Raw genomic sequence first — 16,254 nt, forward strand, 5'->3', positions numbered from 1 at the left:
AAAAAGCAGCAAGTGAAGAGCAAGGATGAAGCTTATTGGCTTGACCTGTTGTTTCTAAAAATGGGACCCTTCAACCTTGGGTGAAGGCACGGGTAGCCAGAATGTGTTGCTGAGATGCAAAACCACAGGATAAATAAGATGTTTTCCTGGAGGAGTACAGGTGCTATGCAGATGTTTGAAATGACAGATTTTATATTAAAACAGTGATGGCATATATTGTAACAAAATGCCCATAATCTTGAGAGGTCAAACAGGAGAAATCGAAAAAGGTTTCATGTTTGCCCCGTGGTCTTAAGCTATGTTTATAGCCAGCGGCTCCTCTGCCGCCCCATGAGGCAGTAAGGCAGCCAGGCGGGCGATGAAGGGGAGCCCTTCCACTGGGTTAAGTGTCTACTTTCTGAGACTCTCGCCGCCTTCCTCTGGGGTGGGGGGCAGAATCCACTTCTAGTATAGTTGGAAACACCACTGCTCCCACCAGCTGGAAATTCCTCCTGGCCTCTGGGGCTTCTCTTGCAAAAGAAATGTGTGTAATAAATTCTTTAAAGAGCAGGAAGTGCTGTTATCCTTGTGAAAGAGAAAGAGGGTGTGTGTGAGAGAGACAGAGACAGAGAGAGAGGAGGGGGGAGAAGTGTCTGACCAAATTAACCTAGTGGAAGCTTGGATGGGGCTGGGCAGAGTGTGGCTACGCTCAGAGTGCTTCTCTGATGTTTTATGCCTAATTTAAGTTTGTTCTTGGCTTGAGATATTTTTATCGTGTTCCAGCCCAAGAAAGAGTTCTTTTTTTTTTCTCATATCAAAGTATCCTATTTATTTCAATGGCAAATATAAAGGAATTAAACTACACACTAATAAAAATATTTAATTGTTAAAAATTCAAACAAAAATTCCCAAAAAAGTAGTAAAGCCAAGGAAATACCCTCATCAATTAATCTCAAAACTTCACTGTAGAAGTAGTCTAAAAAATTTTCATTGCAAAAAAGCTCATATAATGTTATCTACTGTTATCAGTATTATCGCTAATTACCACTTGACTACATTTTATATCATCTAGTCTAGCACAAGAAGAAAAGTTATTGAAGATCAAAACACATGCATATGCTTCTTCAGTATCAAAGTATTATCTGTATTATTAGGAACTTCAGGTTTATAAGCAAAGGGTTCTGATAAATAAACTGACCCAAAGAGTCTTAACAATCTCCTCAGCCTATGAACTGGTCTTCTTTCTGACTCTAGGCCCTGGCCTCTCTTTTCTTAGAGCATTTTCTTTTTTTTTTTTTTAAATTAATTAATTAATTATTTATTTTTAATTTTATTTTTTAAAATTTACATCCAAATTAGTTAGCATATAGTGCAACAATGATTTCAGGGGTGGATTCCTTAGTGCCCGTTACCCATTTAGCCCATCCCCCCTCCCACAACCCAACCAGTAACCTTCAGTTTGTTCTCCATATTTATGAGTCTCTTCTGTTTTGTCCCCCTCCCTGTTTTTATACTATTTTTGCTTCCCTTCCCTTATGTTCATCTGTTTTGTCTCTTAAAGTCCTCATATGAGTGAAGTCATATGATTTTTGTCTTTCTGTAACTAATTTCACTTAGCATAATACCCTCTAGTTCCATCCACATAGTTGCAGATGGCAAGATGTCGTTCTTTTTGATTTCCGAGTAATACTCCATTGTATATATATATCACATCTTCTTTATCCATTCATGCATCGATGGACATTTGGGCTCTTTCCATACTTTGGCTATTGTTGATAGTGCTGCTATAAACATGGGGGTGCATGTGTCCCTTCGACACAGCACACCTGTATCCCGTGGGTAAATGCCTAGTAGTGCAATTGCTGGGTCGTAGGGCACTTCTATTTTTAGTTTTTTGAGGAACCTCCACACTGTTTTCCAGAGTGGCTGCACCAGCTTGCATTCCCAAAGAAAAAGTTCTTAAAAGAAGAAATATCTGGCTGGTTCCTTGGCAGTATTTCAGTGATTAAAGTACAATGCAGGCCTCACATGAGTGGTTTACTTCTTTGAGTCTCGGTTTCTCTGTCTGTAAAATGGGGGTAATATGAATTAGGTGAGGTTAAGCGTGTGTATGTGTATGTATATATCACGTACAAAAAGCATTTAGCATGCACCTTGTTTTAACAGGACAATGACTTTTCAACATTAACTATTGTTTCTAAAGAGATGAAGTGCTCAGAAAAAGCAATTGTGATTTAAAATGAGGTATTTGGAGGGTGCCTGGGTGGCTCAGTCAGTTAAGCATCCAACTTCACCTCGGGTCATGATCTCGCAGTCCATGAGTTTGAACCCTGTGTCAGGCTCTGTGCTGACAGTTCAGAGCCTGGAGCCTGCTTTGGATTCTGTCTCCCTCTCTCTCTGTCCTTCCCCTGCTTGCGTTCTCTCTCTCTCTCTCTCTCTCTCTCTCTCTCCCTCAAAAATAAACAAACAAATAAATAAACAAACAAAACGAGGTATTTGGTAGTAATTTCACTTGGCTTTTTCAAGACAGACCCTCCATTTTGGGGGAGATTAGGAGGAGGGTGCCACTCCTACCTTTACTCCTAATGTGGACAGAGGTCAAGGAGAGGCACTCTTGGCCAGGCACTCTTGGCCAAAGCTGTTTTCATTGGCTTTGGGACAGTGACCAAGACCAGTTCCTAAAGTCCACCTAGAGGGACCTTTCAGTTCAGCCCCCTGCCTCCACTCTCCCTACTAGGCAGGACAGGAAGCTTCAGAGTTTAATCATACTTAGACAAATCCTGGGGTTCATTCATTCATTCATTCATTCATTCATTTGTTGTAAACCATTTCTTTTTCATTTTCTTTTTCTTTTTCTTGTTTTTGTTTTTTTTTTTTTTTTTTTGAGAGAGAGAGGGGGCAAATGAGTGAGGGTGGAGTGAGAGAGAGAGAGAGAGAGAGAGAGAGAGAAGTGGGGCTCACCCACTGCAGGGCTCGAGCTTGCAAACTGATTTCATGTCCTGAGCCAAGGTCAGATGCTTAACTGGCTGAGCCATCCAGGTGCCCTGTTGTACCCCATTTCTTGAGTACCTGGTGCATGCCAGGCACTGTGCCGTAGAGAGGCACCATGATAAACCAGACACATGCAGTCTCTGCTTTTCTCAGCTTAATTACTAGAGGAGATGGACATTAAACAAATTATTACGCAAATAATCATATTTTATAATTATGACAAGTGCTGGAGCCTTTCCTTAAGTAACTGAACTTCCTCTTGGTGTCTCTTGGTCTGAAATACTCTCTGATACAATAATTCCCCCTTGAGAAAAGGAAACAGGCCAAGGTCCCAGGATGAAATAGTCAAATAACATCCACAAGTCTTGTGATCACATACGAAATACGAGAGCTCTGTGCATAGCATAGTGAAAGTTGCCTGTTGTCACTGTCTTTGCTTCAGGAGGTCGTACCAGACTCCACTGATGGTTTCTGGCAGAGTCTGTTTGGGGTTCTTCCTGGGGAAGTAGGTGTGGAAAACCAGACAGATGGCTCAGTGGCTGTAGTCTTCAGTCTCAGGAAAAGGAAATGGAGTTCAAGGCCATGTGCATTGTTGCTAGATCTGGGGAGAACACGGTCTTCGGCTCCCTCCAGAGCCATGTTGGCACTTTGGCATTCAGACTGGTTATTAAACATTCTTCATACTGTTTGAAGTTTTAGACCTTTAACCATTCTTCATACTGTTTGAAGAAGCTACAATTAACATCTCCCAGGCAGCTCAGAACTTGGTTGCTAGGCAGCAGACCTTTAAAGACAATTTGTCATTTTCTGCCATAAGAGAAAAAATAGTAAACATTCACATTCTTGGAAAATTGCTTGTTTTCCAACTTCCAACTTTCTCGCCGTGACAAGGCCTCCAGTTCATCAGCGTCCATTTTATTCTTTATTTAGTTTTCATAAATAATTCAAAGGCATTTTAGAAGAGTAATTGAGCTTCTTTCAAGCATAACCTCTGGCTGTTTAGAACAAAAAGGATGTTTGGGTGATAGTGGGGTTGCCATATTTGTGGACAAGTTTTATATAAATGCACAGAGGCTCCTTTGGAAGGTACAGAGTACCAAGGTGCCCAGCTTATATGTAGCCTTGGGCAGTAACCCAAGAAAGTGGTGGTAGATTCGTGAAAGGCTTTTGGGTCATTCAGCCTTTGTTGGCACCTTGCATGTGCTAGGCCCTATGTACACTGTTGGGCCCCAGCCTGTGACCCAGCTGGACCTCACTGAACTCACCTCCTTCATGTGGGGGCTATGGAGTAGGAAACCAGGGGATTCCAATACAGGACCTGTGGGACTTCACAGGAAGCCCAGAACCCAGCCTGGGATCCGGGAAGGTTTCCCAGAGCACATGTGGACCCGTCTGAGACCTCCAAGATGAAACAGGCCAGCCCCACTTTGGCAAGAGAGAAGAGCGTCCCAGCAGGGTCTTCCCATGTGCCAAGAGTGAAAAGTGCTCAGGAGACTGAAGTGTATTTGTGTGGCCACAGGGCCTGGTAGGCCCTATAGCTCAGCCTGAGGGAACAGTGGAAGGCCATTCAAGGGCTTGGAGTTTGCAAAGGCCACCATCTAATTTACATAGTCCAGCCTTTGGGGGAGCTATCTGATTTGGCTTCTGTGCAGGCAATGAGCAAGTGGCCAAAAGGGGCAGAGGGGCTGTGGGGGGAGTGTTGGGTGGCTCATGGCCTAGGATCCTGTGCCACTTGCAGCATATAGGACCTTGTGTAGGTTATTTAACTAACTTTAGTTTCAGAATAGGGATGATGGTAGCATCTACCTCACAGAGTTAGTGTAAGGACTCAAATTAATTGAAGAACTGCCTTTAGACTGGTGCTGAATACCCAGTGCTCCTTAAGTGCTGGCTGCTACTATTAGGATAGTGCTCCCCTGCCTGAATTTCCATCAGTCCCCTGCCCAAAAGGACCACTGTGTCCAGTCTGCCACCTGCTACCTAAGTGACCTAGGATGAAACTTGGAACTGTCTTGGGGCTAGACTCTCTCTCTCTCTCTCTCTCTCTCTCTCCCCCCCCTTTCTCTCTCCCTCCTGAATCTCTGATCCAGTTGAGCCTGGGATTCCTTCCTGCAGAGTTCCAGTGCCACTCCTGTTCCTACCTCAGGGCCACCTCTCCCCTGCTGGTGTGGCTTGGCATTCTGGCTTCCCAGACTCCAGCTTGGGTAGTGTGCTGGTCCTTGGGCTTTGAGCCCTGCTTGGGGATTTCAACTCTGCATATATCCGTGAGGTATCTCACCCTGTTAGTGCGTGTTCAAAAAGCTCTGCCAAGGGGCGCCTGGGTGGCTCAGTCGGTTATGCGTCCGACTTCAGCTCAGATCACGATCTCGCAGTCCGTGAGTTCGAGCCCCGCGTCGGGCTCTGTGTTGACAGCTCAGAGCCTGGAGCCTGCTTCCGATTCTGTGTCTCCCTCTCTCTCTCTGCCCCTCCCCCGTTCGTGCTCTGTCTCTCTCTGTCTCAAAAATAAAAAACGTTAAAAAAAAAAAAAAAAGCTCTCCCAAGGAGCCAGCTGGGGGTCTCAGACTCCTCAGATAATTCCCCAGAGCGGGCCATTCATTCATTCTTTCATTCATTCATTTCATCACTATTTACTGAACACCTGCTATGTGGCAGTCTTTATGTCAGGCACTGAGAACATAGCAGAACACAGGACTGCTTTGGCAGGGGAGATGGCAAGAAACAAACCACAGGAGCACACCAGTTAATTGTGGGGGTGTTAAGTGCTGGGACGAGAGGCAGGATGACAGGGTGGAACATGGCTCTGTGGGGCAGTTGGTGCTCCCTGAGTCAAGGTGAAAGGAATCCTGAAAGAGATGATGCTTATACTATAGCGCAGGATGAGAGAACTGCAAAAGGTTTCAGGCTTACCCGTGCCTTTTTGGAGGGGCACTTAGTGACCGTAGTGAAGGGTTGATTTCTGGAGCAAGGTGATACACCCTCCTGGGTGGGAGGCTCCCCATGGCATTGGAGTGACAGGGCTTCGACCTATACCACTTGGCTTACCTGGATCAGGAGAATTTGGAGGCAGTGATGAGCTGACTATGGGTTCCATTCACCCCACCAGGTCCTGTCCTGGGGCCCAGAGGGGAATAGCCCAGCTCCAGCCCTGCTGGGCTCATAAGAGGCCTTAGCTGGGAAAGACCCATGCCAGCAAAGGGAGACTTGTGAAAGACAGACAGCACAGAAGCACCCACTGCCTGAGTTTGTGTTCTTGTATCAGCTGCCTTACTGCTTGCTAATAAGATATGCAAATTATCAGGGCTGTGAAATCTTCCCCACATTTCATCTTCTGCTTAATTAGCATTTAATCGTAGTCTCATTTTAATTTTTTCACACTGGCACCCTAATTAAATGTTAGGGTGTTAGTCTTAACAATTAAATTATATTGGCAAATAGAGTCTTCAAGAAACTTGACCTTTTTCAAGCCAGGGCGCTCTCTAGCTAGATGCAAATGTTAATTAGATTTCTGGACGATGTTGCCTCAAGCCCCCTTAGTGCACCCATTTCAGTTGTTTTCTTGCTGTTGTGGCCCTAGATTCAAATGAGACACACACAGCCAAGTGATTTGGGCCCCTGGCAGGCAGAGGTTGCCACTGAACGGGTTGGTCATGAACCCCTGGAAGGCCAGTGATGCTGGTTTTTCTGGGGAGTGTTTGGTTTGGAATTTGGTCAGAGGCCTAGAAAACTCATTGAAGTGGTTTCTCAACTTGTGATTCTGATTTGATAATCACTGGGAAAGTTGGTGCCTAAGCAAGTCACATAATGTCTGGAGCTGCCACCAGGTCCTGCAATATCCCTTTGTGGGAGGCCACAGTGAGGTCAGGCAACTGGGCAAGAGAGGCATTGCTGGTGTCAGCTGGGGCTGGGCTTGGAGACTGTTCCAGGGTGGAAGGCAGGGAGTTGGGGGGGTGGGCAACAGACAGAACTTTGGGAAAAGCAGATTCCCCCTGAGTTCCCTGTAGCCCAGAAGAAAACCAGAGCATGAGGGTGCAGACATTCATGGCCTGGTCCTGAGAAGTTTTGGATGGGCTTGACTAAGAAGGAATGCAACCTTCTCTTCTTCTTACTCTGTCACACACAGAGGATGGCACTTTGTTGCCCCGGCTGAGCAGGAGACACAGTGTCCTTGTTCTTGAGGGACGTTGGAGTCCCTGGCTCATGGGAAGCTATTCTCTGAGCTGCCCCTGGGGACTGGCCTCTACCTCAGCTACTTTTTTTTTTTTTTTTTAATTTTTTTTTCAACGTTTATTTATTTTTGGGACAGAGAGAGACAGAGCATGAATGGGGGAGGGGCAGAGAGAGAGGGAGACACAGAATCGGAAACAGGCTCCAGGCTCTGAGCCATCAGCCCAGAGCCTGATGCGGGGCTCGAACTCACGGACCGCGAGATCGTGACCTGGCCGAAGTCGGACGCTTAACCGACTGCGCCACCCAGGCGCCCCTCCCTCAGCTACTTATGTAAGATTCTGATATTTGCCTGGTGTTGGTGCCCTGTACTTCTTCACACCTCCATTTGAGCCTGTGGTTGCAGTACTAACATAATTTTAAGTTTTTATTTATTGATTTTGAGAGAGAGGGAGAGAAAGATTGAGGACATGAGCAGGGGAAGGGTAAAGAGAGAGAATCCCAAGCAGGTTCCATGCCGTCAGTTCAGGGTCTTGTACTCAGTACCATGAGATCATGGTCAGACGCCTAACTGACTGAGCCACCCAGGCGTGCCCCCACCCCCAGCTTTTTTAAGTTTTTATTTATTTATTAAAAAAAATTTTTTTTAATGTTTATTACTTTTGAGAGAGAGGGACAGAGCAGGGGAGGGCCAGAGAGGAAGGGAGACACAGAATCTCAAGCAGGTTCCAGGCTCTAGCTGTCAGCACAGAGCCTGACACGGGGTTCGAATTCACAAATCATGAGATCATGACCAGAGCTGAAGTCGGCTGCTTAACTGAGGCACCCAGGCACCCCTTTATTTATTTATTTATCTATCTATCTATCTATCTATCTATTTATTTATTTATTTTGAGAGAGATTAAGGACATGAGCAATGGAGCGTAATTTTAAACCTTCAGTAGAAATTCCCCAAGCAGTCACTTAATGGCAGTATTGCATTCACAGAAGCCTTCCTGCCATCTGATTTTTCCCTTAGGTTTTTGGCCTTTCTCAGCAAGTTTTTCCTCTTCCTTGAGTTCCACTACCATCCATCATTCAAACTCTGTTCTTTAACAGATCAGAACACAGGTGAATTCCGTTCAGCACATTTATTGAACATCTCTGTGCAGAGCCTCTAAGTCAGCTGAGTTCAGGGAAGGTGTGTTAATGTAATTATTGCTTTTGTGTTGGCTTCTTACTTTGAAGTAAAGTGGGGGCAGTGCGGTGCGGACAGAAAGCCCACTGGAGTTGCATTTGCCTTTTCCTGCCCTGGCTGTGGAGCAGACCACCCTGAGGCACTCTTTCCACTCCTGCTCCTGACAGGTGTTCCGGACAGACTTGATCACAGCCATGAAGATTCCAGATTCCTGCCAGCTCAGCCCGGATGACTACTACATCCTGGCTGACCCATGGCGACAAGAATGGGAGAAGGGCGTGCAGGTGCCGGCTGGAGCAGAGGCCATTCCAGAGCCTGTGGTGAGGTAAGTTGGGCATCCCAGGGTGGGAGACCCTAGACAGGGGAGGCTGGGACAAGGGACCTTTGTAGCCTGTCTCTGTTCTTAGATTCTTTGGTCCCACAAACCATTGAAAATTTCCAGAGATACTGGCAGTTTGCCTTTGAGGCTGAGGGCCCGGACTTGGGCTCAGCTCTGGAGCCAGATGGCTTATGTTCAAATTGCCACTCACATTCAGTCTGACATTGGGCCAGAAACATAACCTCCCTGGGCCTTGGTCTCCTTGTCTGTGAAATGGGAATGACGATGGTACATCTACCCCCTATGGTGGTTGAGATGACATAGGGAAACGACGCCTGGAAGACATTTGGCATGGGACCTGGCTCACGCAAGCACTCAGTAAAAACAGGCCATGAGTTGTCTTCACATCAGTCCCAACTGGGTCCCACAAGCAGGTCTTATCTGGGAAATCTCCAGGCTTTTAAATAGTCTTTAAGTCAGGAATAAGCCATGCTCTTGACTTGTTAACTCCTTTTTGAGAGTTCTAAGTGGGAGGGAGTTGAATGCTGACACACAGCAGATGCTCCGGAAACAGTTGCTTCCGGAATCCCAGGAGGATTCCCTGCCAGGGCAAGGTAGGAGCTAGGTCAGGGTATATCCTCTCCAGGCTTTGTAGCCTTCAGGTCTTGTGGATCACAGAGACCCGTGGTGCCTCATGACTGTGGCCTTGCCTCCAGCAACAGAGGTCAGCCAAGTGATGCTTTCTGCATGCTACAAAACCCTCTAAGTCATGTCTCTGGGTAGAGGGACCTGATGTCCTGACCTCCCCGGCCCACCGGCACTCTTGGCCTTGGCAGCCCCATGGCTCTCACTTAGGCCCATTTTGACCAGGCCTGGGGCAAAGATTCCAGCCCTGACCTCCCTTGACATTGGCACTGTTGCTTTCCAGTAGCCACACCTATGAGTGCCCGCCTGGTGCCAGACCTGTGCTGGACATGGAATTACAGAGGCAGATAAGACTCTGAACGCTGCTTATGTGCTCTGTGAGGACCGGGGGCTGGGCAGGGCTCATCCTGTGGCTGCTGAGGGCTGAGTGCTGGGCCCTCTGACAGTCAGGGGAGCTCTAGTATTCTCTGGAAGGGAGAATATGTGGGATTTGGAGAGGAAATGTATTCTCCACATCCCCTCCCCAGGGCCAGAAATGTGGATTAAGCTCCTAGCCAGTTTGACACCTTTACATCTGCAGACTGTGCAGACTGAAGAACTACCACTAACCTATTTCAACTAGTTTTCTCCTCTGTAAAATGGGCCCGATAACAGTAGCTGCCTAATGGTGTGGCAGGGATGAAATGAGAATACACATGGCAAGGGCCCAGGGCAGTAAAGGGGAGGGGCAGGCCACCAGCTGGGCCGAGAGGGGATTCCTGATTAGGCTTGGCCCAGCTGTCTGTCCTCCCTCCTCGATGTCAATGTCAGGTGGTTCCGGAAACATCCAATGGCCTGGGTAATTAATTGCAGATGCTTCCACACCAGTAGCTTGGCTTCTGTCTGCCTGCGTGGTGCTTTATCTGTTGACATCAAGAGGAGAGCACGTGTTCAGACTGCTCTGGCTTTTCTAGGTGCATTCCCTGCATATGCTCAGCTGCTCTAAGCTGACAGGAGCCAGGCACTCCCCTCCTGTCTGTGCTCTTTGGAGAGGATAGACTAGAGGTAGGGAGGGGCTGTTTCCTTTGCAAAGTCTTCCCTATCTCCCTCCAGCCCAGTCCCGCCATCTTCCAGGGCACCTCCCATTGCAAGGCCCTTATCTGGAAGCCAGCACAGCAACCACCATGGTCAGAACTATTAACAGCAGTGCTTCCTGAGGATTCACTGTGCTGAGCCTGCTATGTTCATCTTCTCATTTAATTACCATATCAGCCCTATAAGGTACATCTTACTGTCCCCATTTGATAGATGAGGAAGTTGGGAAATTCTGGGGAATTCCCTGTATGACCGCCAGGGCCTAGTGGGCTGGGCCAGGAAGTCACAAGCCAAGGGAACAAGCACTGGGTTGCCCCTGTGAGGCCCAGAGAGAGGCTGTGCCCCCATCACGCTGTCATGCTGGCTTTCATTGCTATTTCCCCACTGCTACCCCAGCCTCCTCTGTCTCCCTTTTTGTCCATTCTTCCCTGGCCCTTTGGCAGGTCTGCCTACCTCATGGTCTGAAATTTATGTGGGTAATGAGAACCTGTCTCAACCCCTGATCATGAATCGAGTGATGGCCTGTGCTGCTCCCTCATTGTATCCAGAAGATTCAACCTAGGGCAAAACCAGCCTCTGGTGTAGGTATAGGCTTTTGAAGTAGAGACCCTCCCCCAGATCCCAGCCCAGGCCATCTGCCTTCTTCAGCTGATCTGTGTCCTGCTAGCTAACAGTTGAGACTGAGACCTTGGCTTAGGGTCAGGTGATCCCCAGCTGGCAGAGATAGCTTCTTCCATAGCCAGAGCCAGAAGAGGTGTAACACTTGAGGATGAGATCCCCAGGAAACACAGGAAATGCCTTTTCTGGTGTGAGCCCCTTAACCCTAGATTCTCAGAGAAAGAAAGGAACTTTCTGACTGAGAACACAGGTGTCGGTAGTTACACCAGTAGGTAGTAGGGCACTCTAAGGTTGTATCCAAAACCTCATTGAGCATACGCTGGGGACACAAAGTAGCATCAAGACAAAATTAGTCTATGTTTTTAAAAGAATGTATTAATTCCAGTAAGATCTTTGTGAGGAAAAGCAGGATTTTATAGGACTAAGAGTATCAGTATTACATCTATTTGGAATGACCTATTTTACAGGGGGGGGGGCTGGATGGAGTCACCATTAGTCATTACCTGAGGCCTTCCTTAATCTGGGCCTCTCGTGTGGGAAAAGGTGGCACCAAGCACTTTCTCTTTCTCCTTACTCCCCCCAACCTTCTCTGAGCCTCCCTCCAGGTCTGGAGGCCATTTTCGCCTGTCTCCTTCATCCTTCCTGCCCCTCTGGCTGACACCTGGGGCATGTCCTGGAGCCCAGGAGTCCTCCCCATAGCTCAGCCATGTCCCTGTGCCATCCTCCCCTCCCCTCCCGTGTCTGCGCTGAGTCACAACCCCTGGCAGCCCTGCCTTCGACCCCAGGAGGCTCCTCGGGCAAGTGAGGGCCTCTCAGCCCCTGGGAGGGCTGGCCAGATGGAAGCCAGTCTCCACAGCAATAACCATGGCAACCGGTGGAGGGTGGGAAGAGCTGGCATTTTGAACTGGCATCAGGAACTGAGGGGCAGCACACAGCTGAGCCAAGAGGGGGAACTATGCCCTCCCCAGATAAAAAGCCCTCCAGTTCATCTCAGAAGGAGCAAAGTGATATCTAGAGGTCTTAAAATACACACTCACACACCTGTAGTGCTTACTGTGTGCCAGGCACTGTTGTAAGAGCTTTCCACATATTCATCCATTTAGTTCTTATCAACCATAGAAAGTAAGTACTGTTATTATTAGCTTATTTTTTTGGATGAGGTCACTGGTCACAGACAGGTTGGGCAGCTTGCCCAGATTACACAGTAAGTGGTAGATCAGGGGGCTCCTGGCTGGCTCAGTCGGTAGAGCATGCGACTCTTGATCTTAGGGTTGTGAGTTCTAGCCCCACGTTGGGGGTAGAGTTTACTTAAAAAACATATAGTGTATCAGGACTTTGGGTCCACATTTTGCAGCCAGGACCCTTCAAATGTAGCTGCCTCAGGGAGAGCCATGACCCAAGGGAGGGCTGCCCTGGAGTATGATTCTGGGACCCATCCTTATTTATATCCAGGGGAGGAGGCCTCCATCTCGCAGTGGGGGAGGGGACACCATGGTGAGAGACTGACTGCTCAGGTTATGTCATATTCGAGGGAATGATAAGGTATGTGGGAGACACTGTCTTCTGGGAGTGTAGACCCTTTATGTGGAAAGGGCCACCGTGAGCTACAGCAGTGTACCCAGGTAAGGCTCCTTCTCACCCTAGAGGAGACCCGGCCTCACTTTCCCCTGTGGGGACATGGGGATAATCTTGGCCTCTCCCTAGTCTTAAGGGGTATGCTGAAGGACCTGAAGCCCCACTGGCTCTTTCCCCCTTGTCCCACAGTGGCCAGCACTGGGCATTGCCCAGTGAGAGCACATAGGCTGACTCCTATAGGCCCAGGCGGGGCAGATCTAGATTATGGAGCTTTAGCTAAGGCCCAGATGCCTTCATGAGAGGACCAGTAGAGTGCTCTGGGCAGAATGGATGTTTATGGGATGTGCAGGACAATAGGTCAGCACCCACTCCCCACCCACACTCTGCCCTTTGGTCTGCTCTCCTGCTTATCCGTAGTGCTTTGAGTCTCTGCAGGATGGGCAGGCAAGAAGAGGTAGTATAAGGAAGTAGCATCAAAAAATCACACTTGTCCAGCAGCTCCTCATCTGGGCTGGTCGACTCACTGGAGGCTGCCAGATCCAGTAAGGCTGGCAGGCTGAGGATCCCTCCCCTCATAATACCCTCTCTTGATTTCCTAGGATTCTCCCGCCGCTGGAAGGCCCCCCTACCCAGGTGTCCCCTAGCAGCTCTGAACTTGGTGAGGGCTCCCAGCCTGATTGGCCTGGGGGCAGCCGCTATGACCTGGACGAGATTGATGCCTATTGGCTGGAGCTTATCAACTCGGAGCTCAAGGAGATGGGTAGGTGACCTGCCAGGCTAAGAGTGGGATCGGGGCAGGTCAGGCAGAGTTTTCTTCTGAATGCCACCCTCAGAAAGGTAGTGGGCACAACTGGGCTTTGGCACTGCATAGATAGGAGAAAGTCCCCGCCGTATTACTGATTGATTGGAGAAGTTATTTGGTGTGTCTGTGCCTCATTTTCTGTAGCTGTCAGGTGAGTGCACTAATAGCATGCAATTTCCAGAGTTCTTGAGAATGTTGTTAGTAAGCCTGACTATTAGACAAAGAGTAAGTGAACACATTAATGAGTCTAGGATGATAAATGAGGCTGAGGACAGTTGATGTGGGCCACCAGTATCTCCTAGGAAGGTTTCCCCGAGCCCCCTGCCATACGCACAATTCAAGCAGTGGATTCCGCATGCACACAGCTGTACCCCAGAGATACTTCTGTGTTATCTGCATGTACACGTGTATGTGGTCACAAGCAGGGTGTCTAAAGTCAGAACACCATAACCAGCCCCAGGGGTCTTTGAGATTGAATGGTCCAGCCCATTCTGTTTCCAGATGATGGAGCTGAGGCCCACGACAGCGGGTGCATTTTCCCAAGTCACACAGTAAGTGGGTGGAGACCCATCCACACGTCTGCCCTGATAGACCAGGCTCCTAACACCCTCCCCTGCTGTCCTCACAGAGAGGCCAGAGCTGGATGAGCTGACGCTAGAGCGTGTGCTGGAGGAGTTGGAAACCCAGTGCCACCAGAATATGGCACGGGCCATTGAGACACAGGAGGGGTTGGGCATTGAGTATGATGAGGACGTCGTCTGTGATGTGTGCCGTTCTCCCGAGGGCGAAGATGGCAACGAGATGGTCTTCTGTGACAAATGCAATGTCTGTGTGCACCAGGTGGGCATCCTCTCAATCGTTCTCCCCCATGCTGCTTGGCCAGGCTGCTGCCTAGAACTGGTCATTCTTGCTGTAGGAATGCAGTAGCACTGTGGGCGTAGGCCCCTGAGAAGGGCAAGGAAGGAGGAGGGAATGGAATGAGTGCCCCATGGCTCAGTCCTGTCAGCCAGACTGGAGTGAATGTCCACTGGGTTCTCTTTCCATCCTTTTCCTGTGGGCCTCCATCAAATCCCCTCACTGAACACCCTACGCCCTGCCTCCGTGCCCCTCTTCCTCTGCTCCTCACCGTCCTGAACTTCTAAACAGGCAGCACCGTGCAGTGATGGAGAGCAAAGCCTGCAGCCAGTGTTCCTGATTTCAAATTGTGGCCCTGCCCTTTGCAAACTATGTGACTTTGGGTAATTTCTTAATCTCTGTGGACCTCTATTTTCTCAGCTACAGATAAAAGTAATTTCTTGTGACGACTAAGATACTTCTAACGAGCTATTTGCTGAGAACAGTATAGTACGAACTATAAGTATTTATCATTATTGATGTTATAAATCAGGAGTTGCCTGACATGCCCCCCTCTTGATCTTGGGCCCCAAAGCTCCCAGGTGTGGGGTGTTTCTGGGCTTTGTTTATAGAAGACTTGACTGGAACCCAGTGGATCCACTCTAGCACACACACGTACACACACACACGCACACACACATCTCCTTATCCACCGGTTCTGAAATATTTCCTAGGGAACTCAGAGGGGCTTCATCACTTGTCTGTGTACCCCCCATTCATTCTTATCCTTATACCCAGTAGCTCTTAGGTCCATAAGCCCTAGGCATGACCAGGAGGAGCCCCCTTCACAAATCTCTATGAAAAAAAGTAGAAAGCTCTGGGCCTTGTCTTCAGGCATCATAACATACCCAAATGTATGTTCAACTTGCAGGAGTTCATAGACACTTCTGAGATCCATCACTCACTAGGAATCTCTGGCCAAAGTGACTTTCCTCCCAACAGAGGGCAGAGCTGAGCCCTTCCACAGAGGACTGGCATCTTTGCCTTAGAATCCTTCTGGAGGCCTCCTTACCAGAGCCTACTAGCAGTGTGGCCCTGTAGCTTCTAGCTCGGGCTGGGGCTGAGACCATTTGCAGCTGAACCCTGACCAGACGCAGATGGCCATTGCATCTGACTTGTGACCACTCTGCTCTCTTCCCAGGCATGCTACGGGATCCTCAAGGTGCCCACGGGCAGCTGGCTGTGCCGGACATGTGCCCTGGGTGTCCAGCCAAAGTGCCTGCTCTGCCCCAAGCGAGGAGGAGCCTTGAAGCCCACCAGGAGCGGGACCAAGTGGGTGCACGTCAGCTGCGCTCTGTGGATTCCTGAGGTGGGCAGACATGGGGATGGGGCAGCCCTGGATAAGAGGGTCTGCTACCAGAACTCTGGTAGCAGAGCACTGGGAAAGAAGGCCACAGGTTTGCATAAAAAGGGATGTCTCACGTGGCACCTGAGAAGAACTGGGGCAGCGACCCACAGAGAGCTTTGCCTGTGGACTTGGACAGAACTCAGGTGGTAGTTTCTATGGGTAAATGGGATTATGGACACTGGGGGATCCAGGTGGTAGGTCTGAGAGCTGAGCAGATGCCAGGCCACGGAGTAGAGGTGAAAGCATGTTGTGGGTCCTTCCAAATCCAGGCAGTGGTTCCAACCAGTGTCATACCCCCTGTTTAAAACAAAAATAAGCCAGCTGACCTAAAAGGAAATCAGGCAATCAGGCAGAGAGCTCATTAGAAGTGGATAGCTAACTGGCTGGGATGGAGGGGTCAGCCTGGGTCTGAGTCTGGGTGGAGGGGGACTGTGGGCAACAGGCTTTGCCCACTCTGAGTTAGAAGAAGCCCTGGGCTCCTGGAAGGTCATGGTCTTTTATTTGAAATATGAAATGCTGACATTCACCAGAGTTTCTGACCCAGCCCTGCTGTGTTCCCGGACTCAGAATAAAGCCCCACTCTGATGCTGCCTTTGCCTGGAAGCAAGCCAGGTGGCCCTGTCAGCAGATGCCCCTCCCCTTCGCGGGCTTCTAGTCTGAATGTTCTT

General features: G+C 48.9%; 1 protein-coding gene across 8 annotated transcripts in view; it reads left to right on the plus strand.

Moving 5' to 3' along the window:
• Window positions 1–16,254, plus strand: part of JADE2 (jade family PHD finger 2) — a 54,076-nt gene that overhangs the window by 17,186 nt on the left and 20,636 nt on the right. For all 8 annotated transcript variants that reach the window (XM_030318306.1, XM_030318319.1, XM_030318287.1 and 5 more), the window contains 4 exons: window positions 8,479–8,636; window positions 13,142–13,302; window positions 13,973–14,184; window positions 15,380–15,547. In XM_030318306.1, the coding sequence (XP_030174166.1) occupies window positions 8,479–8,636; window positions 13,142–13,302; window positions 13,973–14,184; window positions 15,380–15,547 (699 nt within the window). The remainder of the gene's footprint in view (window positions 1–8,478; window positions 8,637–13,141; window positions 13,303–13,972; window positions 14,185–15,379; window positions 15,548–16,254) is intronic.

Source organism: Lynx canadensis, chromosome A1 (genome assembly GCF_007474595.2).
Source record: "Lynx canadensis isolate LIC74 chromosome A1, mLynCan4.pri.v2, whole genome shotgun sequence".
Lineage (NCBI taxonomy): Eukaryota > Metazoa > Chordata > Mammalia > Carnivora > Felidae > Lynx > Lynx canadensis.